The sequence below is a fragment of the Vicia villosa genome, linkage group LG6, assembly GCF_029867415.1.
Source record: "Vicia villosa cultivar HV-30 ecotype Madison, WI linkage group LG6, Vvil1.0, whole genome shotgun sequence".
In the NCBI taxonomy this organism is placed as follows: domain Eukaryota; kingdom Viridiplantae; phylum Streptophyta; class Magnoliopsida; order Fabales; family Fabaceae; genus Vicia; species Vicia villosa.
In genome coordinates, this window is record NC_081185.1 from 119954339 (window position 1) to 119979013 (window position 24675).

At 33.4% G+C, this 24675-nt stretch overlaps 3 protein-coding genes across 3 annotated transcripts; all 3 read left to right on the top strand.

Annotated features, from left to right (window-relative positions):
- Window positions 1–6096: 6096 nt before the first annotated feature.
- LOC131614524 (secreted RxLR effector protein 161-like) lies at window positions 6097–6552 on the top strand. Its single transcript, XM_058886097.1, has one exon. The coding sequence runs from the start codon at window positions 6097–6099 to the stop codon at window positions 6550–6552; it is 456 nt and encodes a 151-aa protein (XP_058742080.1).
- Window positions 6553–11257: 4705 nt separating this feature from the next.
- On the top strand, window positions 11258–15198 carry LOC131614526 (ethylene-responsive transcription factor 1-like). The gene is made up of 2 exons (XM_058886098.1): window positions 11258–11454; window positions 14742–15198. The coding sequence occupies exons 1-2, from the start codon at window positions 11258–11260 to the stop codon at window positions 15196–15198; spliced, it is 654 nt and encodes a 217-aa protein (XP_058742081.1).
- A 2322-nt stretch (window positions 15199–17520) lies between these two features.
- Window positions 17521–18144, top strand: LOC131612213 (ethylene-responsive transcription factor 1-like). The gene has a single exon (XM_058884015.1). The coding sequence runs from the start codon at window positions 17521–17523 to the stop codon at window positions 18130–18132; it is 612 nt and encodes a 203-aa protein (XP_058739998.1). The 3' UTR covers window positions 18133–18144.
- Window positions 18145–24675: the final 6531 nt, after the last annotated feature.

Genomic DNA, 24675 nt, shown 5'->3' on the forward strand with positions numbered 1-24675 from the left:
AAACAATAAACTATAAGCAGAAAACAACAAACTATAACCAAGAAGAAAGGGCTAGTAACTTGAGTTTGACTTGATGTGGGAGACGTGTAGGTTTGAATCGGCGTTGTACAAGTAGAAACCAGAGGCTTCAAAACACAGAGAATGAGCGATGTATGTCGAACTAGGCCGGGAAATGCTGCTAATTCAAAGGAAAGAAAACTTTTATTATAAAAACGACCCATCATAGCAGTTCATTCAAAGCACAACTAATTACTTTGGCAAGAGAGAACAATTAATTACCTGTATAGAAGTAAGCAACTTCTAGACCAGCACAATGTAAGATTATTGAAAACTATCAAACTTCCACTCTTCACAAGTAACCCCTATAGCAAATTCACAAAGTTAGTAAGTTCATCACTTAACGACTAACAAAATTGACATCAAGAATCATAACAACATTGTAAAAAATCAGCATTATGTACATGGTGCTAAACATATTTAAAATCAAGTAAACACATGAATAATGATGTCAATATAACCATGAATAATTAATATTCATGGATTTCAATCTATAATCTTCATCATCTTTAGGTTTGAATCTAATGAGAATATACAAAAAATTAGAAATAATGAGACAAAAGAAACAATGAGAATATACAAAAAATAAAGTCAACACATATGAGCCAAACGATACAACAAAATCAAAGAAATGAGCAAAAATTCAAAGTCATCGGAAACGAATCAAACTCATATAGTCACATCCAAATGTCCCACTGAACTCAAAAATAATACTGGTTTTTACCGAATTTCGACCGGAAGCGAGACTTTTAAGCCAATTAACAAAACAATAGCAAAAATCGAAAATAAAGTGCACGAAACTTGCAAATTGAGAAGGAAAGGAACAAACAAGCATAAGGCAATAAACTTCCAGAAATCAAGAGCCACAATTAACATCCAACAACTCAAGTTCCAAATTACATCAACAATTGAATCCCAACTCAAAATGCACAATAATTTTCTCTAGTTTCTACACTTTCTATGAGTCAAAATAATAATGAAATGCATCAACAACTACCTATAAAAAACTGCATTATTTGTGTTCAAAACAATCTCAACCACCTTCACAAAGCATGTTATATCCAACTCTAATGATCAATCCTTCACACAAGGAAATTCTAAACAATTTCTAGCAAGTAAAAAAAATGGAAACACGACACAACTCATGCTCAAGAATCTAGTTTATCCGACAACAATTATCAACAATATTCAAATCAAGAACTCTCACCATATTCAAATTCAAATTCACAAACCAACCATAACACTAACTCCATTGAAAATTCAGCAACACCACCTTCATTAACAACTCTATCATTATCAACTTTAAACAATACAACATCATCAATCCAATTAAAACTTCTAGCACTATTATCATTCATATTTGCAACAAGAGACAAGCAATTTCATCATCACTTAATGAACATCATCAATAAATAGTGACAACATCAATGCCAACAATTCACAGTAAATATCCTTCATATCAACACTTAACATGTGCACTAACAAACCATATCAACTAAAACCCTAACAATGTCATCTAACAATATCAACTAAAACCCTAACAATGTCATCCCTCAATATCAACTAAAACCCTAACAATGTCAGTAAAATATTGGATTATTCAATAGAATCTACCTTGAGATAGAGATAATGGAGAGAGATGGAGAACAAGCAAGGTGGAGCAAGAACAGTGGAGGACGGCCGGAGGAGGGCGACGGACGGTGGAGGGTGGCGAACGGTGGAGGACGGCAAACAGTGGAGGAAGGCGAACGTCGGAGAACAGACTAAGTTGAGTTTCGTGGGAGAAGAAGTACTGTTCGTGAAAAATAGAATATTGAATCTGTCCAGTACTGAAGCATTTCTTTTTTTTTTTTGTTTTAATTAAATGGGCTTAGACGGCGCTTTGGAGAAAAGCGCTCTCGTACACCCTCCCTTTACCAGCGCTTTTAACAAAGCGCTTTCATTACCCCCCTTTACCAGCGCTTTTTAGAAAGCGCTCTGGTACCCCCCCTTTACCAGCACTTTCTAAAAAGCGCTCTCGTACCCCCCTTGCCAGCGCATTTTTCCCTTATTTTTTATTTTTGTTTTTTGCGCAACCTATAGCAGCGCTTTTCCCAAAAGCGCTTTCGTAGATGCGCTGCTAAAGGACAAATTTGTTGTAGTGACTGCAGGAAAAACCAGAAAAATATTTTTGTTTTTAGGCTGTTTTTGTTTAGCTTTTGTTTGTTACTTTGTTTAGTGTTAGTAGGCACTATATATACATTTTGTAACATGTTGAATGAATTAAAGCCATATGATTTTTTTACCCTCTCAATTAATCTCTATTCTCTCTAAACTTGATCTTCCCCAATCCTCCAATTTCACCAAAATTATCCATCAGCTCCATTGATTCACATACAAGGTTTTGTGCTTGTTCCAACATTTGGCATTAAGAGCTTTGGTTACGATCCTATTCCGCTGCAATGTCCGTTTCAAACGAAAAGATCCCCACCAATCTTCCCATTCTTGATTCAAAGAACTACAACAAATGGTGCAAACAAATGAAATTTTTGTTTGGCTACCTAGACGTGCTCGATGTGATTACTACCAGTGTTACCCCTCTTGTTGAAGAGGCTACAGCTGCCCAACAAGCCACTCACCAAAAAGAGAAGAAGAAAGACTACAAGGCTCTCTTCTTGATACATTCTTGCGTCGATGAAGATAACTTCGAAAAGGTTGGTGATTGTGACTCGGCAAAGAAAGCTTGGGATATACTCGAGAAGGCGTACGCGAGAGTTGACAAAGTGAAGGTGGTGAGGTTACAAACTCATAAGAGGCAGTTTGAATTACTTCAAATGGAAGAGAAGGAAACGGTCAACGATTACATAACGCGTGTGACGCGTTTGGTGAATCAAATGAAGGCTTGAGGTGAGTCAGTTTCGGAGGAAAACATTGTGTCGAAGGCGTTGCATTCTTTAACGGTAAGATTCGACAACATTGTTGTTGCGATTGAAGAATCGAAGGATCTCAAGACCATGACGAAGGATGAACTACAAAGTTCATTGGAGGCTCATGAACAAAGGATGGATGAAAGAGGAAATGATAAGGCAAAAGCGGAAGTGGCTTTGCAAGCTCGTTTCAATGAGAAGAATAAGAGATCGAAAGGGAAATGGTCTTCTAGAGATAAGAAGAATTTCCAGAATTTTGCTGAAAAAAATCCACAAAATTCAAGAGGACAGAGAGGAGAAGGAACCTCCAAGGATGGTAGTCAGGGCAACTACAAGCCGCTCGACAAAAGTACCAAGAGATGTTACAATTGTTAAAAGCTTAGACATTTCTCAAGAGATTGTCGTTTCAAGCGCAAGGAGAGTGATGCGGATGAAGCTAAGGTTGCTAGGCAAGAAGTGGATGATGATAGCACACTTCTTGTGGTGATTACGGAGGAGAATAATGGCATGGGCAGCAGTAGAAAGTTGCTGGATAGCAACTACTGCAGTACCGAAACAATGCAGAGAACGCATTCGGAGAAAAACGCATTGGTAACGGTTCGAGTTGGAGTTCAAGGTAGTGATGAGTGGTACTTGGATTCTGGTTGTTCGAATCATATGACGGGTAGAAAGGATTGGTTCGTGAAGATCAATCAAGCCACGCGAAGTAGAGTGAGATTCGCGGATAACACGACTTTAGTGGCCGATGGTGTCGGTGATGTTTTGATCATGAGAAGGGATGGTGGTCATTCCTTGATCAAAGATGTATTGTATATTCCTGGAATCAAATGTAATCTTTTAATTATTGGCCAATTGCTTGATAGGAATTACATGGTTCGCATGAAAAACAAGGTTTTGCGCGTTTTGGACCAAAATGGTGTTTTGATCCTTAAGGCTCCTATGGCTGCCAATAGAAATTTCAAGATTGAGTTGAAAGTTATGGAGCATAGGTGCTTAGCTACTGCTGCAAGTCGTGAGGAATGGTTATGGCACTACCGTCTCGGTCATCTCAACTTTCGTGATCTCAACACGTTACAAAGACATGGTATGGTGTCCGGGCTGCCAAGGATTAATATTCCAGCTGAAATATGTGAAGAGTGTGTTCACGGGAAGCAACACAAGAGTAATTTCAGCAAGGATACAGGTCATAGGACCAAGCATCATCTTGAGGTGGTGTATTCCGATGTATGCAGACCGATGCAAGTCAACTCCTACGGTGGCAATCGATACTTTGTCACGTTTATTGATGATTTTAGTAGGAAGTTGTGGATTTACCTCATTAAGAGGAAGGATGAGGTGTTTGAAGTGTTCAAACGGTTTAAGTCAATGGTTGAGCGCCAATGCGGTAAAAGGCTCAAAACTCTCAAAACGGACGGTGGGGGTGAATTCACATCCGGTGAGTTTATGAGCTATTGCAATGATGAGGGGATAATCCGTGAGGTGGTGCCTCCCTGCACTCCACAAAAAAATGGCATTGCGGAGAGAAAAAATTGGACAATCATGAACATGGTACGAACCATGTTAAAAGGCAAAAATTTACCGAAAGAGCTTTGGGGTGAAGCGGTATCTACAGCTGCCTATTTGTTGAATAGGTGTCCGACAAAGAAGCTGGAAAAGATAACTCCAGAAGAGGTATGGTCCGGATTCAAACCGAGTTTGAGTCACTTGCGCGTTTTCGGTTCGGTTGTGTTTCGACATATTCCGGGACAACTTAGAAAGAAGCTTGATGATAAGGGTGAGAAGTTGTTACTTGTTGGATATCATCCTACCGGAGGCTACAAATTGTTTGATATGGGTAGCAAGAGGATTGTGGTAAATCGGGACGTGATTGTGGATGAAATCCGGACGTTTGACAGCAAAATTTCTGCTGTTTCTGTACAGAAAATCGATTTACCAAATGAGGTAATCGATTTCCAGCCCGTGACAGAGCCCCCTGGTGCTGCTGGAAGTCAAAATTCAGGCCCAGAAATCGATTTCCTGGGAGGAAATTTGAATTTCCAGCCTATTAATGATCCTGGACAGCAACCATTTGCAACGGAGGATGGTGAAACGAATATACGACCAACGAGGCAGAGAGGTATGCCTTAAAGACTTCGAGATTGTGAGGTATTCCGTGATAGCGAGATCAATCATGATGGTGATCTCATCCATTTCGCTTTAATGGCCAAATCCGAACCGGTGAATACGGAGGAGGCATTAAGCGATCCAAAATGGATGAATGCAATGAAGGAAGAGCTTGAATTGATTGAGAAAAATAATACTTGGATGTTGGTTGACTTACCGAAAGGAAAAAAGGAAATTGGTGTGAAGTGGGTCTTCAAGGTGAAAGCGAATCCGAAAGGTGAAATAATCAAGCATAAAGCTCGATTAGTTGCAAAGGGATTTTTGCAAAAGGAAGGGATAGATTTTGATGAGGTGTTCGCACCGGTAGCAAGGCATGAAACCATCCGGTTATTTGTTGTGATAGCTAACAACAACAGCTGGCCGTTATATCAAATGGACGTCAAATCGGCATTTTTGAATGGTCCACTTGATGAGGAGGTCTATGTTGGACAACCACCTGGTTTTTTGATTCAAAATCAAGAGGCAAGGGTCTACAAGTTAAGGAAGGCACTCTATGGTTTGAAACAAGCTCCAAGAGCTTGGAACAAACACATAGATGGTTTTCTTATAGCCATTGGTTTCAAGAAGTGCGTATCCGAACATGGTGTTTATGTGAAGTCGGATGCAAGAGAAGGAGTAATCATACTTTGTCTCTATGTGGATGATTTATTGATTACGGGCAGCTATGAAAGTTACATTTCAAAGTTCAAAGAAGAGCTTATGAGGGAGTTTGAAATGAGTGATCTTGGCACAATGAAATACTTCTTAGGCATAGTGTTCCAAAAGACAAAGTTGGGGCTGCTCATACATCAAAAGAGGTATGCAATGGAGATCTTGAAGAGGTGTGATATGGAGCATTGCAATGCTGCCACAACACCAGCCGAGGCATGTTTACAGTTGTCCAAGAGTGAAGATGGGCAAGATGTGAATCCTACTCAATACCGGAGATTGATAGGATCATTGCGTTAGTGTCGGTATTGCAAGTAGGTTCATGGAGAGGACGAAGGTATCACACTTGGAAGCGATTAAGAGGATCCTTAGATATGTAAACGGTACTCTTGGCTGTGGGATTTTATTTTCTGCAAGTGACATGGGCAAAAGTTGCGAATTACTCGGATACATTGACTCCAATTGGTGCGGAGATAAGGACGATCGGAAATCAACGGCCGGTTATGTTTTTATGTTCGGAGGAGCACCAATCTCTTGGTGTTCTAAAAAGGAGTCGGTGGTTGCTCTCTCTTCTTGTGAGGCGGAGTATATCACAGCTTCGTTATGTGCATGCCAAGCTGTGTGGCTAGTGAACCTGCTGCGTGAGCTGGACAACAACACGAGAGGAGTTATTCTGCTGTTGGTGGACAATGTTTCAGCCATCAACCTTGCTAAAAATCCCATAGCACATTGGAGGAGCAAGCATATTGAGATGAGATTCCATTACTTGAGAGATTGAGTAAGTTCTGGACAGTTATGTTTGAGCTACTGCAGAAGTGAAGAACAGGTCGCGGACTTGTTGACGAAAGAGGTTACGAATGATGTTTTCAAGCGACTCATGGTGAGGTTGGGCATGAAGAACATTGAGCATTTGACTTAAGGTGGTGTGTTGGATGATTAGAATAAGTCAAATGCAGTGTAATTGGTTTTGAAGTGTTTTTGGAGAATAGCTTATTTGAGAAGCTATTTTGGAAAAGCTGCCAGAATACTGCAGGAAAAACCAGAAAAATATTTTTGTTTAGCTTTTGTTTGTTACTTTGTTTAGTGTTAGTAGGCACTATATATACATTTTGTAACATGTTGAATGAATTAAAGCCATATGATTTTTTTACCCTCTCAATTAATCTCTATTCTCTCTAAACTTGATCTTCCCCAATCCTCCAATTTCACCAAAATTATCCATCACCTCCACTGATTCACATACAAGGTTTTGTGCTTGTTCCAACAAACTAGTCGAATACTTCACATGTTGAAAATCAAATTGAAAACTTATGGTGCAACTTTCATGTTGGCAGTAAAGTCTTCAACAAATGACATAATATTATAGTACACCTTTCATCAATGTTAATCAACACTCATGTATCAACCACTAACCAACACCTTGTTTAATCTTGATTATATGAACACATCGTTGACTTGAATTTTCCGCAGGTAAAAAACATTCTTCAATCAATTTTCTCTACGCCAAACTGCAAAACAGAATCTGTGACTATAACTCAACAACTCTTTCACAACACTACATTTCTTTTCTGATATAGAGAAAACTATGAACGCTGTCTAATGACAATAAGAGAATAATAATATGTAATAATTGTTACAACACATAGTTTTCTCTCATTCTCCCTAAACCCTCATTTCCAAAGCGAATATTTAATTACATCTCACAATATTCTAACACAAAAGTATAAGAGAACAAAAAAGTCAAATACTACCAGCTTAAGTGATTTTGACTAGTGTATTTTATAACGAAGAATTTGAATCCTTTATGTAGTCTTAAACTCTCTCGTCCTTTACAAAACTAAGCGACGTGAGACTTAATCAACAAATATATTTTCGACTAATACTTACAATTTGTCCCTCTTCTCAATTACTGTAGATCCAATAAATTTATTCTGAAATCATAAACATAATATAAAAATAAATATATTATTTATAATCAAATTAAAAGTTAACCAAAATTTTGGAAACTAATCCAATAAATTTATTGTTTTAACAATATCTATTACATGCTAATGATGGTCTTAGCCATCAAAATTTTTAAAACTCAAAATATTAAAAATAATTATTTTGATCTCTCTTTTACTAACATATTATATATATATATATATATATATATATATATATATATATATATATATATATATATATATATATATATATATATATATATATATATATATATATATATATATATATATATATATATATGTATATAAAAGAAAAAATAATTAAAAAAATATTATAATAATTTATGTGGAGCAGAGATTCTGAGAGGTGGAGATATGTTTGGTTTCCATCTCTAAAATGCTTTCGAGACAATTTTATATCATTCACGAGGAAAAAATTTCTATTTTTGAAATAGCGAAACAAATAATTCTCACGAGAATTTGAACTAACATATACATATGCAAAATACAAATCTATAATCAAATTTAAATTATTTTTAGATATTCGGATATAATTGAATAGTTATTAACCGGTTTAGTTATTAACAGTTTGGTTATCCATTCATATAATCAAATGGTTATTAACCGATTAAATTATTTTGGATTCGGTTATAATCCAGTTATTATCCAAATTCAAATATTTTAATTCTCAAAATAATTTTTTCTTTTGAAAAAGAAAATTTCGGAAAAAATAATTTTAAAAACGAGATTTTTTTTTTTAAAATCGGTTATATAATCATAACCAAATTTATAACCAATTTTGATTAAAATTTAGTTATAATTATAAATCCAAATCATTTAAATGGTTATGGTTTGATTTTTGAAAATTACCAATCATGCACACCCCTAAGCATATATAAATTGAAATTTTTACTTGTGATTAAAAAATACATTATATATATATATATATATATATATATATATATATATATATATATATATATATATATATATATATATATATATATATATATATATATATATATATGAATTTAATCAAAATTAAAAAATTATTCACAAATTTACCATTTGTAACCTACACCTAGTCAAATTTTGAAGGAATATTACATTTATTTATGAATAAATAATGCGGTCAATGGTATTTTTTTTCTTATATATACTAGGGAGTTTTAGTACATGGTATATGAACACATGATGCACTCATGCACATGGGCTTTATATATGACATATGCATTTTTATACTGTTTTTGTATACTTACGATTACTACTATAATAATAATATTTAAAAACTATAATTTTATGCAAATTAATGGTCAAGCATACATGTGTTTCAATTAAAGAATCATATTTTAAAGGATTAATGTATTACTTATAGGGGTGAATATTTTAAGGATTAATTATTCATTTTGAAAAATTTAAATTTAAGTTTGATATACTATTTGTTAAAATTTATATTTTAAGTTTGAATTTGTTCTTTTATAGTTTCAATTTATTTTACTACTATATTTAAAAGTTTTCTATATTAAAATTATTAAAAAACATGAATTTTGTATTAAATTTTAATTCTATTATCATTGCGATTTTTTTTTTTACTCAAAATTATGTTATTGAGTGAATATAACTCGTTAGGTGTAATTTGATCTTTCCTTTTTATATATATATATATATATATATATATATATATATATATATATATATATATATATATATATATATATATATATATATATATATATATATATATATATATATATATATATATATATATATATATATATATATATATATATATATATATATATATATATATATATATATATATATATATATATATATTCTTACACCAAGAGCTATATTGTATTCTTCTATTTAGGATCACATTTCTATCAAAATCGTTAATTTCAAAAATATTTTTAATAATTTTTTATCGTCTTTTTAAATTTTCTTCTCGATGTAATTGACTTCTCTCAATTTGATATATTTTTCTTATAGTATAATCTACATATATTCTCTTTACATATTCAAACTATCTGAGACTATTTTTCACCATTTTCCTATAGGTGTTATTTCAACACTATTTAATATTTTTATTTATAATTTTATTATGTTAATCTATCATATATCAAATACAATATTTTTATCTCTATTATACTTAATTTATTTTTCGTGTTGATTTTTAACCTTGAAATATTCTAACTCATACAATATCACATGTCTTACCTCTTTCTGATAAAATTGTGATGCATGAAAATAAATTGTATTATTATATATTTTTATGTATAAAATTGTTATGTATGACATATTGATGCATAGGAATAAATTGTATTATTATATTTTTTTTATGTCTTTTTAAATTTTAAGTGAAGCGGTGCATAAGAATAGGATACCTCATTTATATCAATAAAAACAAAAATATGCATTTTTTTTAGAGGAATGATATGTTTACATAAAGAGCAATGATAGTTTTACACTCTTTTTTACATTAACACCGTATCTTTATACCTACCATGCATAAGTTTCATTTTTTTTATAATACATGTCTTGTCTTGATTTCCGTGCCAAAATATTTTCCTTTGTTAACATCTACGGTGTATTTATACGGTGTAAGAAAAAAAATGTAAGGATAGCATTGCTCTTACATAAAATATGACAACTACTCCGTATGAATATACGGTTTACTTTTTTCATTATATTTAATAATTATTTATTTACCTTTTCTAATACATATAAAAACATGGCCATGCTGCTTTTGATTTGGTGTAGGCATACGGTGTAAAATTTCTAGTGTATGAATAGCAGTCCTCTTTTTATTAAGTTGTATTTTAATGGTATAAATGGAAGGTTACGCATGTCACATCAACATACTAAATTCAAATATTACGACTGAAAAATAAATACTAATACTATTTTAATCCAAGTGTTAGTTTGGCGTTGGACTTTTGTAGGTAAAATTATACAACCCAATTGTAATTTTTACGAGTTTAGTAGATTTCCTCTTTACTATTTGTCGTAAGAGGCAATTGGCATTTAATTTTTCTCCTCGTGCTCTTTAGCCGGGTTTTTTGTATCAAGTTCCGAGAACTGTGGTTCTCTTACTAATATAATCCTTGCTTAAAAAAAACTTTTAATCAATAATAATTTATATTTAAATTACTGTCTACTTAATCAACAACCAAACTGTTAATGAATTTAATGTTACAGAAAATTATAATTTAAATTATAACTAAAACATGTTATTGATTATTTTTAATTTCTTTTCGAGATTCAAAATCTGACGAACATGTTTAGTTATATTAATATATTAAATTATTGAACAAATAACACGTGAAATCTAAAGTACCGTAAATTAATATAATAATTACAAAAGGAATAATCCCACGCGCTTCATTCATGGATGTCAAGTTTTGAACAAAATAAATCTATAAAGAAACAAACAAACTGTTGCTATATATAAATAGTAATAGATTGAAGTGTAACTCATTCCAACTCTCATTAGTGCATGTGCTTCCTTCCACAATCACTTTGAGAATCTCAAACATGTTGTTTTCTACCAACAAAGATTCAGAGTTTACATATTTAGAACACATTCAACAATACCTTCTTCATGATGATTCCAACATCCTCACATCAGGTCAAAATATCCAAAGCCCAAACGATATTTCAAACACAACTGCATCTCCACGTGAAGTCCACGCGCCTCCTGCATGGAAGCGCTACCGGGCACTACAAAAAATGTTCTCTCCAGCGACGTGATTCCCACGCCACAAAAAGGAACATCACGTCACCACACATAATTTGCGACGTGAGAGAAAACGTCGCAGGGGGAGAGGTGGTAAACTTGTAGTGTCATGCTATTCACGTCACTATTCAGTGACATGTTATGCACGTCGCTATATGTTACACACAATCCAACTCATATTTCTGACGCAGCAGACATGCTGCAGGTTTGCAGGGATGGCACAAGAAACGGAGAAAGTTTGTGGCGTGATTTTCATGACACTGATTAGTGACGTGGGAAACATGCCACTACAAAACAATTTTTTTTTTTTTTAATATGCATCTAGCGACGTGGTAAGCATGTCACAAATATAGTGACATGTTTATCAAGCCACAAAGCATAATTCTTTTTAATAAAAAAAATTTAATTATTATTATTAAAAAAGGTTTTTATTATTAATAATGAATTATAATTAATATAATAAAATATAAAATATAATTAATAAATAATTTGAATATTAATATTAATAAAATATATTTATTGAATAATATAATAAAATTTAAAATATAAGTAATAAACAATATATAAATTAAAATTCATCATACATCAATTAAAATTTAATATGTTTCATACATTAAAATTAAAATTAAAACTAAAAGTAAAATATAATTAATATTACATAATAATTAAGTATCTCCTGGATCGGGAAAATCATCAAGGTTTAAATCTTCATCATTATCTTGTTGATTTGTCGAGGCACCACCAACTCCAACGTTTCCACCAAACATTTGATTACCGTTTCCCTGGAATTGCATAAATAGCCGCATTTGCTCCTCCATCTCCGCTTGCCTCTTGGCCATTCTCTCTATTAGGCTTTGTTGCCCCTCCATCTCCGCTTGCCTCTTCGTCATTGCCTCTATTTGCCGTTGTTGCTCCTCTAATTGGGCTTTTAACGCCATCTCACGTTGCTCTGACTCGCGTCTCGCCTCACTTATCGCCAATTGTCTTATTGTTTCCATCATTTGTGGGGACAATTGTGCTGGGCGTGACGTTCCTTCCCCATCTCTTACTCTTTCAAATAAATTTCTATCACCACTTCTCAAGCATCCCGCCATACTTCCACCACCAAAAAAACATCCATTACGACCTTTTCCGCCAATGACTTCATTCCAAATATAAAAATCAACATCTGGATGAAGCGGTTGTCCTTCGCTAGGAGTAAATTGCGGATTAGTGACCAAAAACTGTACAAGCCTTTCTTGATAATCCTCCTACACATACAATAAAAATATTAAACATAAAACTTAAATTAAATTAACTTAAATAAAATAAAAATCAGTTGTCACGTGATTCTCATGCCACAACCACGGTTGCCACATGTATATCATGCTGCAACTTCTTAGTTGCCACATGAAAATCACGTCACAAAGTTGTCATTAAAATAAAAAAAAATATTCATAATGTAAATTGAATAACTTACCAAAGCTAGCCGTGTACGCTCATCAACATACTCTCCCGACTTTTTCGTCCGAGTCTCCTTAACTAACTCAACCATGAGTGGTTTTCTCCCCAACCTCTTTTCCTAAATAATAAAATGAACATTATTTAAATACATATATAATAATTAATCAAAACATAACTTCAATATATAAGTGGTAGTAATTACCATGCGTCGCATATGTTCGTAGGTGCTTATACTTCCACCAGCATTAACGTGCCCACCTTTTTCAGATGCCCTCATTTTTTTGCCACTTTCAGATTTAGCTTTAAATTGAGGTGAATCCCAATAGACCAGAAGTTTATCAAAAGTGTCTTTGCCCACCCAAGCGGGATAACTACTATCACGTTCCCAACGCTTTCTAACACGTCGTAAGGTGTCAGAAAGTCTTTTTGATGCCCTAGTAAAAAAGACTTTCTTAACAGCCTTCTCGCTCAAAACATCCCATGTGCACTTTTCCTGTTGACATTAAGATAAACAGTTAGAAAATTATAATATTTTTTTTAAATAAATAATAATTCAAAAACAAATTAATTATACCTTAAATTTTTGAAACCAATCATCCTTATTTGGAACTTCTCCAAATCTCGTCCAAGCATCTTTATACATTTGCTGAATCACATAGCTCACACACTTTGCAGCTGTCCGACTCGGAGTAAAACTAAACAACAATAATTTGAATTAGCATGCGTTAAATATAAATTTATATTAATAAAAAAATTTATATTAATTAAAAAATTTTAAATAAGATACTTACTTATGTCCAACAGGTGTAATATAATATCTGCCATCGACGATTTGAATCTCATCCGGATTATCGTTCCCCTGAAGATTATCGCCATCCAACAAAACATCATCCTCATCCTGCTCAATATCATCCTGATCTACCTCCACATGATCATCCCCGCCTGGAGGTATAGGTGAGGTACGTGATCCCCCTGTCTGCTGGAAGGATGAGGGCACCTGTGTCGGATGTGTGGTGCGAGATCCCCCTGTCTGCTGGAAACCTGGGGGGACCTGTGGTGGAAAGCTAGGTCCAGCACTCTGCTGGTACGAATAACTAGGTCCCCCAGTCTGCTGGAATGGAAAGCTAGCTCCCCCAGTCTGCTGGAATGGAAAGCTAGGTCTCCCAGTCTGCTGGAATGGAAAGCTAGGTCCCCCAGTCTGCTGGAATGGATAGCTAGGTCCCCCACTATGCTGAAATGAATAACTGGGTGGGCTAATAAACGATTGAGAGAATGAAGAAGAGTTATGAGAGATAATGGTGGAAACCGAGCTGGCTCGGGAAAGATATAAAAAATATAGCGACAGGCAAGCAACGTCGCTACTTTGCCAAAAGCGAATCACGCCGCTAATCAGCCAACGGTCACCTGCTCTGACAAGCTCTGCAAAAGTCTGCCAATCAGAGGCGTGTATTTCACGTCGCTAATTTCACACGTGGAATACACGTCGCTACTCAGCCAACGGTCAACAACAGACTGCACAATGTCTGACTGAGTCAGGCTACTTTATTAGCGACGTGAGTATCATGTCTCTAGTTTGAATTTCAAAATTTTTAAACTCCCCCCATTTGAAATCCACCGCCCATTTTTATTTTATTTTATTTTTTCAATTAGCGACGTGCAGATAATGCCACTATTTTTTTTTAAAAATTAAATATGCTGACACACCCATTTAATATGTAAATTGTAATACTTTATTAATATAATATGTAGTGACGTGATTATCACGTCGCAACAGCCATTATTATAACACGTGATAATCACGTCACTATATTATGCAGCTAGGGAGCTTGTTTCTTGTAGTGGGGGCGTGAGGCGTAGGCTGTGGGGAAAGTTTGCGGCCGAGATCAGAGATCCGAAGAAGAATGGTGCTAGGGTTTGGCTTGGAACTTATTTGACTGAAGAGGAAGCAGGTATGGCTTATGATAAAGCTGCTTTTAAGATGCGTGGCCGAAAGGCCAAGCTCAATTTTCCTCATCTTATTGGCTCTGATGTGTACTTTGACGTGTACACGTCAAAGCCAAAAAGAGAGAGGACTTTGAAGCGTGAGTTGCTCGAAGTTTCTTTTTCATCTGATGATTGCTATGAGTCATTGTCACAAGGTTCAAAGAGGAAGAGGAGCATGGCTATTCTACTTAACAAATTAGCCAAGAATAGAAGCCAAGCTATGGTGGTTGAAAGTGAAATGGCTTCACAAGAAAATGCTGTTGAGCAATGGTTGAATGAGTTGAATGATTGCTCTCTAATGTGGTGCTCTTAGTGGTGTTTGTTTATTTTAATTTTTCCCTTTCCGAATATCTTAAGGTTTGTAGTTACCTTGATGAGTTATTAAGATAGTTTTTGCATTACCTTGATGAAATTCAATGGGTGATGTTTATGTAAAATTAAGACTACGTTGTAATTTTTCCAACAGGGTGTTTCTTTGGATCTGTTGTTTAATAGGAAAGTGATGTTTAATAATGCACAATTTCAATTTACCTTACTTTTAGTTTTTTCTTAGTTGACAAAAACCTTACTTTTAGTTTGTTTATTTATTTTGGTCGAAATATATTAATGGCTATATAAGAAATGCTCCAACTCATATGATTAGAGGTTGAGCCAACCCGAAAACTCCGATCAAATCTATTTAAATTTTTTTTAAAAAATGGATTGGATCGAGTAATTGGGTGGATATGAATTTAAAAATGAAAAAATCTATTAAAAGGAATAGGTTTTTGGTAAAACCGAACCCATGCCAAAAAAAAACTATTGATCCATATTAATGAAAAATTTATTGTTGAAATTTTAATGATTTTGATAAATTTTAACTTAATGGTTATAATTTTAGTCTCTTGAATATTTACTATTGTAATGTAAAAAATACAATGACTAATCATATAGTCATTTAATATCGATAAATTTAGGCTGCAAATAGTTGTAAAGTTTACAAAGACATTTTATTCAACATTAGTCTCAATGAAGTAAAGGCAAAGATATTTTCTACTAGTTGTTAATTTGGTTCAACTTGAACTTGTTGAATCAATAAAGTGAAGAAAAATTCGACACAAATCATGTTCTCGTTTTGAAGTTTGTTTGATCTACGCGAATCTTTTAAAATAGCGTTGTAACTTGTAAAGCAAATAATATAAAGACAATCGAAGGATAAATTGCAGTAATGTTAATGACAAAAATGTATAATTATTGAAATGTTAAAACTGTATAAAACTGTAAAAAGAATATGAAAGTGGTGTTTTTATACGTACATTCTCAAAATGACTCGTTTCTCACACACAGATACTTTGAGTAAATTAATGAAATTTTGTACAAAATGAACACACGAATCTAAACACTAAGACTCCTATATATACTAATTCGAAATGACCGTTTCCAACGGTCTTTCGATCAGAGTTTGCCACGTTGCGCTCGACATGCTCTCCTCTTGCCCTGAAGCTCCACGCGTCCCTTTATATAAGGGATCGGGACAAACATCAGTTACGCCTTCGTTCGGACTTAACTTTCCTGTCAAATGCTCGTTTCCGTCGAACCAAATATCAAAACTTAGAAAATATTTCTAAGTCCATATGTCCAACAACTTTCCTTATCAAAAGGTTACTTCGACAGACTTTCATCAATTATGCTATCTTGTCAAAGATTTCCAATCTTCTCAATTATATTTCACTTTAATAACGTCGTGTCGAATTGACCAACTAACAAATAGTTAATGTAATGAAGTTGTTCGCATTTAATTATTTGATATATAATTGAAAAATGATTGAAAAGTGGAAACAATATAGAAAATAGTTGAAAAAATATATATAAATATTTATTATATAATACTGTGAAACAATCAATTTACCAATAAAGTTCTCCTATTATAATCGATTTATGTGTCATAATGTCAAATGAATTTAAAATCAAATTTTTTAGAGCATTTGGTTTTGGTAGGTACTTCCTCTCCGTTTCAAAATGAATATCATTTTAAAAAATAACATTGTTTTAAAAGAAATGTTAAATTTATTAATTATATTATTTAATAATAATAATTATTATTATTATATATACTAACTCCAACATATTTATTTATAAAATTAATATAATAAAAATGTAATATTTTATGACACTATAATTATATTCTTTAATCTGTTTAAAAAAATTTAAAACGATAGTATTATTTTGAAAGAGAGAGAATTTAGGAGAAGTCAATAATATGATAAATAATGTAACATAAAGAGAGAAAATGAGATGCTAAATAAATCTAAGAGAATATAATGACATATAACAATATTATTATTGATAAACAAATTATAATTTTGCACGCCCTATAACCAAAATATTAAACTAATTATATTCAACAAAGGGAGAAGAGATTAAAAAATTATCAAAACAGAAGTTTTAATTGTATATTCATTTCACAACTTTAAAATCATTGAAGTTTCATAGAAGTAACCATAAATAGAATAGTATAATATAAACAACGAAATAACACCACGCGGTTTCAATGTCGATTTTTGAATAAACAATTCCATGAACCAAAAAACTGTTGCTATAAATAAATAAAGTGAATAAAGCACAATATTGTTTCAGTACTTCTCTCTTCCAAAAAATGGCTTCCTCCACCAATGACTCAGATTTTGCATATTTGGAACACATTCTCTTTGATGATTCCAGCATTGTTACATCTCAACAACCTTTCCCTAACCCTAAAAGTGATAATGATTCAGACAGTGCTGTGAATGTGCGTGAAGTAAGCACGCCTCCGATATGGAAGCGATACAAGGGCGTGAGGCGAAGGCCATGGGGAAAATTTGCGGCAGAGATAAGGGATCCGAAAAAGAATGGCGCTAGAGTTTGGTTAGGAACTTATTTGACCGAGGAGGAAGCAGCATTGGCTTATGATAATGCTGCTTTCAAGATGCGTGGCCAGAAAGCCAAGCTTAATTTTCCTCACCTCATTGGCAACGATGTGTCCACATCGAAGCCAAAGAGGGAGGTGGTTTTAAAACACGACTCTCTAGAACTTTCTTCGTCTGAAGGAAGTTGTGAGTCGTCGTCACTCGGATCGAAGAAGAGGAGGGGTATGGCTGATCTACTTAACAAATTAGCTAAGAATAGAAGTCAAGCCATGGTGGTTGAGAATGAAAAGTCCTTACAAGAAGATGATTTTGAGCAATGGGTGAATGAGTTGAATGATTGCACTACAATATGGAGCTCATAGAGTAGTTGTGTTCATTTCATGCTTTCTTTTAATTTGTTCAGTTTCGTAATATTTTTGCATTACCCTGTTGATATTTGAGGGGTGATGTTTAAACAAAACTAGAACAATGTTTAATTTTTCCAAAAGGCATTTCTTTGGTTTTGATGTTAAGTTGAAAAATAATGCATATTAAGATGCACAAATTTCAGTTTTTGTTTTTATAATGCAAATACTATACAGTTTTGCTAGGTTGACGCTAGCCAATTACACTACACTATCCTTTTCATTTATACTAAAAACGATTAATTAAATATTCATATCATTTATAACTTAACATCATAAAAAAAATAATAAGTGACATTGGAATTGAACTTTCTTTCTCTCTCTCTTAACTTTTCATCTATTACCTTCTTTTTTTTTTTTTTTTTTTTTAATGTAAGCACATTTTTTACCCATACACAAGAAGTTCTACATCTCTTTTGATGTAAAATTTTCAATTTTTTTCATCAAATTTTTATAGAGTTTAAAGTAAATTATTAAATGGATAGAAAAAAATTACAAGTAGTATAAAGTTGATTAATTGTGTGTATAAAATTGTCTAATATAGCTCAAATGTTGGCGAATGAGTTCCCATACATATCAAAATTGGTTATTATGCGTAAAAAACAGGTTAATACAGTTCAAATGTTGGTTAATGAGTTTTCAGATGTTAAATTACAAATAAAATTGATTAATTGTATAAGAAAAATTGAGTAATACAATCTAGAAGTTGGTTAATAAATTCTCAGATAGAATTCCCACATGATAGAGTTCTCTTCCACTCTATCAGTTTTCAATAGATTTCATCTTATAACCATAAATATGATGGAAATCAAGCAATAAAGGTTGATGGTTGATTTTGGTGAGAAAGTGAATGATAGAGATTAAAATTAAGTGATAGAGGTTGAGACGGCCTAATTTTGTCAAATGAGTAGAAATGAGAAGACGATTTTGATTTATAATGAGAAGAGAGAGCAATTTTATACCGATAAAAGAGAAGAGAAAGAGAACAATTTTAATGGTGATGGAGGAGACAGAGAAGGATCCTAAGATTCCAATCAAAATAATAAAAATGCCCTTAGCATAAAGTAAAATTACCAAACCTATTGTATTTAGGAACAAAGTGTATTGTCAAATTTGGTCTAAACATAGCATTTCTCAGTAATATATTGATATGCAGAGATTATTATTATTATGTTTCCTGTAAACAATCATTTTTTTTAATGTGTTTTAAAAATTATATATATTTTTGGGTGAAAGGAAGGTCGAATTCCAATTATATTACCATTCCCAGAATCCAAAATATTTTGTACAACTACTTTAGAATATATATGAACCTCAATATCTTGAAAACCAAAATCTTTTGTTAATTTTAATCCTTCTAGCACACTCCATAGTTCAACAATATATGCATTACAAGAACGCAAACATCTTGTGAAGTCTTTAAGCCATGATCACCCGTACAATCTCTTAATAGACCATCATAACCAGTTATCATGTCATTATTATTAGCTCCATCTGTATTCAATTTAGCCCAACTCGAAAGAGGATGAAATCATCTTATTTGCTTAACTTCTCGAGCCAATTCCATCTTATTGAGTAATACAATCTAGAAGTTGGTTAATAAATTCTTAGATAAAATTCCCACATGATAGAGTTCTCTTCCACTCTATCAGCTTTCAATATATTTCATCTTATAACCATAAATATGATGGAAACCAAGCAATAAAGGTTGATGGTTGATTTTGGTAAGAAAGTAAATGATAGAGATTATAATTAAGTGATAGAGGTTGAGATGGCCTAATTTTGTCAAATGAGTAGAAATGAGATGACGATTTTGATTTTATAAAGAGAAGAGGGAGCAATTTTATACAAGTAAAAGAGAAGAGAAAGAGAAAATTTTTAATAGTGATGGAGGAGACAGAGAAGGATCATAAGATTCAAATCAAAATACTAAAAATGTCCTTAGCATAAAGTAAAATTACCAAACCTAATGTATTTAAGAACAAAAATATGCGGTGTATTGTCAAATTTGGTCTAAACATAGCATTTCTCATAAATATATTAATATGCAGAGATTATTACTAAGTTTCCTATAAATAATCATTTTTGTTTTTTTAATGTGTTTTAAAAATTATATATATTTTTTTGGTGAAAAAAAGGTCGAAGTCCAAAAAAAAAAAAAAGTTTACACCAAAATCAATATAGAAGTAGAAACACCAATACAATAAGCTAATAAAAGAAGATATTTACATATGAACTCGCTCATAAAACATCAAATTAAGACTTAGTTCACAACTCATATTGGCAAGAGCATTTGCACAAGAGTTTGCCTCACGATATATATGACAAAAACAAACCTCCCAATCTAATTTAAGCAATTATTGAACTTTTTATCTCAAACAAATTCCAATTATACTACCATTCCCGGAATCCAAAATATTTTGTACAACCACTTTAAAATATATATGAAGCTCAATATCTTGAAAACCAAGATCTTTTGTTAATTTTAATCCTTCTAGTACACCCCATAGTTCAACAATATATGCATTACAAGAATGCAAACATCTTGTGAAGTCTTTAAGCCACTCACCCGTACAATCTCTTAATAGACAATCATAACCAGTTATCATGTCATTATTACTAGCTCCACCTGTATTCAATTTAACCCAACCCGAAAAAGGATGAAATCACCTTATTTTCTTAACTTCTCGAGCCAATTCCATCTTAATACCATGTTACAACGCTGCCAAAATATACTCATGGGAGAATTTAGTAACTTGATGCCACAAAATACTATGTCGCACAAAATTCTCATCATGTTGTTCTTTATTCATCCACATCCAAAGGGCTTGACAAGTAGTTGCCCAACGTTTTGACCATGGAGGATCACCACTTATACCAAAATCTAAACACAAATTAGCATCCAACCACTCCTTAAGATTACTAGTGAAAAAATAACCCTTCACATTCAAATTTACCATATTAGTATAAATAGAAAAAGGTAAATGACAGTCACGTAAGACATGTATAATGCATTCTCCTTACCAAAATTGCACATTAAGTCACAACTAGATGAAATAGTACATTCTCCTTTTTTTATCACATGAACAATAACAAATATCTCATCAACTTTCAACATCAGGAGGGAGAATAACTAGGATTTTAGTCACCACATTTTGAGGAAGCAAATACTTTAAAAGATCCACATTCCATTGAGCATGTTGATCCAATAAGTCCTCTAAATATTGACTATAAGCCATATTAACATCATTTGTAATAATATTTATCAACTCCATAAATGGTTCAACCCAACAATGAGAGAAAACATCTATATTTGCACCATCTCATATAAATCAATACACAAACAGAGTAAAATTAGGCCATAAGTTTATGATATTCTTCCATAGAATGGAATCATTTGAATTGACAATCACATCATCATAACAAACATTGTTCCTCATATATTTACCACACATAACCTCCACTACAACGGAGAGGTGATTTTCCCTTGGTCAGAAAAATGTTTTTTTCTCGATTTCCTGGCCGAGGTAAAGAAGGGTTTCATGGAAAGTGTGCCACTTTTCCCCTCAAGTGAATATTCAATCGAAGAGAAAAATTTAACTGGTCATTGTTTCGATATCCAACAACAGCATTTTCTATTTTCTTGAAACACGCTACTTTTTTCACGGTTGCTTCAATACCCGAGGTGATATCACTACTTCGAAAAACACATATGACATCGATTATGAAGTACATATCATAAAGGTCATATATCTGTTGTTAGGTAGCGTGTAATTATAAGCATGTTGCTTTCCACTATCGACGTGTGACCGTGGTGATAAAGTAGGAATGGTGATACTATGGAATAGATCGGGAGGAAGGTCTGGCTGGTGTCTCTCCTTGGCCCTCTAAAGCATAAGACTAGTTTGCCTTATCATGGATACTAGTTCTTTTAGGGTTTGGTAGAACGAAGTGGTGCACGACTTCATTATTAATAAGTAATTTGTAATGGTGAGTACTACATAAGACTCGTCCCACCAAACCGCGGTCCAAACAATGATCATTATCTATAAGGTGTAGCTAAAGTGTGGAACTAAATGGAACAATTGGTTATGGAGACCAAGGGCATAAACTATGTGAGTAACTGTCCCACCTAAATTGATGGGTCCTTCAAAAGATGATGCAATAAGCCCAAGGTTCTCAATAAGGAAGGTTCCAGACTCACCAAAACGAGATTGGGTAATACAAAAGAGAATGAACATCTCCTCAGCGCTCACTCGCTCACAGTTTTTGCTTCTCCCGAAAAAGGTTTGGGCTAAAATCATTTGGAAGTACCTAAATACCGGGTTATGGATAGTGGTGGAAATTTTGGTGGATGGGTCAAGGCTACCCCTACTAGTAATATCACTCTAAAAACTGTCTAGTTCCTCCTGCATAGATACACAAAGAGGAACTTGGGCTACTACATCAATTCCACTCTGAAATCTTAAGAGATTAGAAAATTCTCGGTGGGTAAAATTATACTCATGCCCAAATAATATAAAGGTAATTAATCCTCAGTTAAATCCACGACCATGGTAAGGCTGATAAATGAGTGGGTTGAGGAATTCTAAGATAAGGTTCCTGTAAGTGACGTTCATAGCTTCAGAATATTCTTCCCACTGAAGTTGGTGACACATGTACCTAACACTGGCCTCGAGCCCTAAGGTATCTAAGCAATTGGTGTAACGCCCCGAATTTAATTAATTATTTAATTAAGTTAAATCAAGGATTTATTCGTTGGAATTAGTCGAGGTTGGGATTTATCCGTATTATTATAAAGGCGTAATTGGATTAATATGTTGATTTGAGCAGTTAAGTTGATGGTCAGATTAGTCAGAGAAATACAATCGCAAGTTGGTATTATTTACGTCGTGGATCAATTGTAGCTGAGGAATATTATTGGAAATAATAATCGTTATGTTCTGTGATTATTTATGTGTGTTATTTGATTTAATTGCATAATTAGAGGAATATTATGAATTGGGCCAAGTGGAAGGAATATAACACAATGGGTGGATGATGGGTTAAGCCCATTAGTGAGAATGAGTAGTAAGAATTAGGGTTTTAGAGATTAAACCTCATAACTCTCATTTGGTAAAAGAGGAGAAAGAAGAGAAAGAAGATAAAGAAGAGAAGAAGAGAGGAAGCTATGGCATGAAGAGGAAGAACTCCATTGAAGAAAGTGAAGCTTTTGATAAGGCAAGGGTGGAGTTCTTACTCTCTAAGGGTTGGCATGATGATGTTTATGGTGGGTTAGATTGTATGTTATTCTCCATGGATGTGTGAATTTGAAATTGTTAGGTTTTGAGTGAAATCAATTGGGTAATGTTGTATGTACTGATGGAAATGATATGTTATAATGCTTCTTACCATGATTCTATGTGTGGGTTTTGAATTATAACATATTTGGTGGAAAGGATGTGAAAACCTAGCTTTTGGGATTTGGGTGAAATTCGTAGATTTGCATGATTAATAAGGTTTTGATGAATCTAGGGGTACATCTGAGTTGTATATATGATATGTATGTGAATTTCGTGTGCAGTTTTGAGCTAGAACATGGATTTGGGTGTTGGGATGAGAAGGGGTTATGCTTAACTCGTGCAGGGGAATGTTTCTGCACTGCGATCGCGGCGCGAACAATAGATGGCAGCACGAACTGAGTAGTTTGGAAATGGTAAGCTACTGACTTGAGATTCGCGGCACGTCTTTAGGGTGGCGGCGCGAACTGTAGGCAGATTTGGGAAAATTCAAATATGTGTAACTTTTGATCCGTAACTCCGTTTTATGCACCGTTCGAAGCGTTGCAAAGCTAACACAATGAACTATAACATGATGCAATGAAATGATTCATAGGATTTAGTCTCCTATTATGTTTATTAGGAATAAGTGATGAAATATGTTGTGTTAACATGCGAAGTATGCTCCTTGTTATGAATTGAGGTAACCATGTTGTGATATAACTTGAGGTATGTTTTTCTTATGAAGATACAATTCTATTGAGATGATGGTATGTACCTTCCTTATGTTGAGATAATTATGTATGTGATGATAGACATAATTGATAAAGATGTTGTATGCTATATGCGATTGATTGTGCGTATTTGATATGTATGAGTCGACGATGATGCCATATGACGAATTAACAATGAATATGTTTTTATTAGGGAGTTGAGTATAGTGTTATGATGATTATTTGAATTAAGGAATATGATGAATATGTTGATGTTGTTGGTAATATGATGAATTGTTGTTGTTGTAACATGATGAATTGTTATAGTTGTTGTAACATGTTGATGTTTATTGTTGTTGTTGAATTGTTGTTATTGCTATAACATGATGAATTGTCGTTATTGTTGTAGACCCTATGGTCAATGTTGAGAAGTTGTATTGAGATGTATTGTGTTGATAAGAAAGAAGTTGATTAAGTCGTTCAAGTTGGATATGTTGTGCATGTTGGTTATGTTGTTTAGGTGGATTTAT

Excerpts from the sequence above, each read along its gene's own strand:
- LOC131612213 (XM_058884015.1), top strand. The coding sequence starts at position 17,521 with ATGGCTTCCTCCACCAATGACTCAGATTTTGCATATTTGGAACACATT.
- LOC131614524 (XM_058886097.1), top strand. The coding sequence starts at position 6,097 with ATGGAGAGGACGAAGGTATCACACTTGGAAGCGATTAAGAGGATCCTT.
- LOC131614526 (XM_058886098.1), top strand. The coding sequence starts at position 11,258 with ATGTTGTTTTCTACCAACAAAGATTCAGAGTTTACATATTTAGAACAC. Across the intron at positions 11,455-14,741 it reads TACCGGGCACTACAAAAAAT|TGGGGGCGTGAGGCGTAGGC; the intron begins GTTCTCTCCAGC and ends TGTTTCTTGTAG.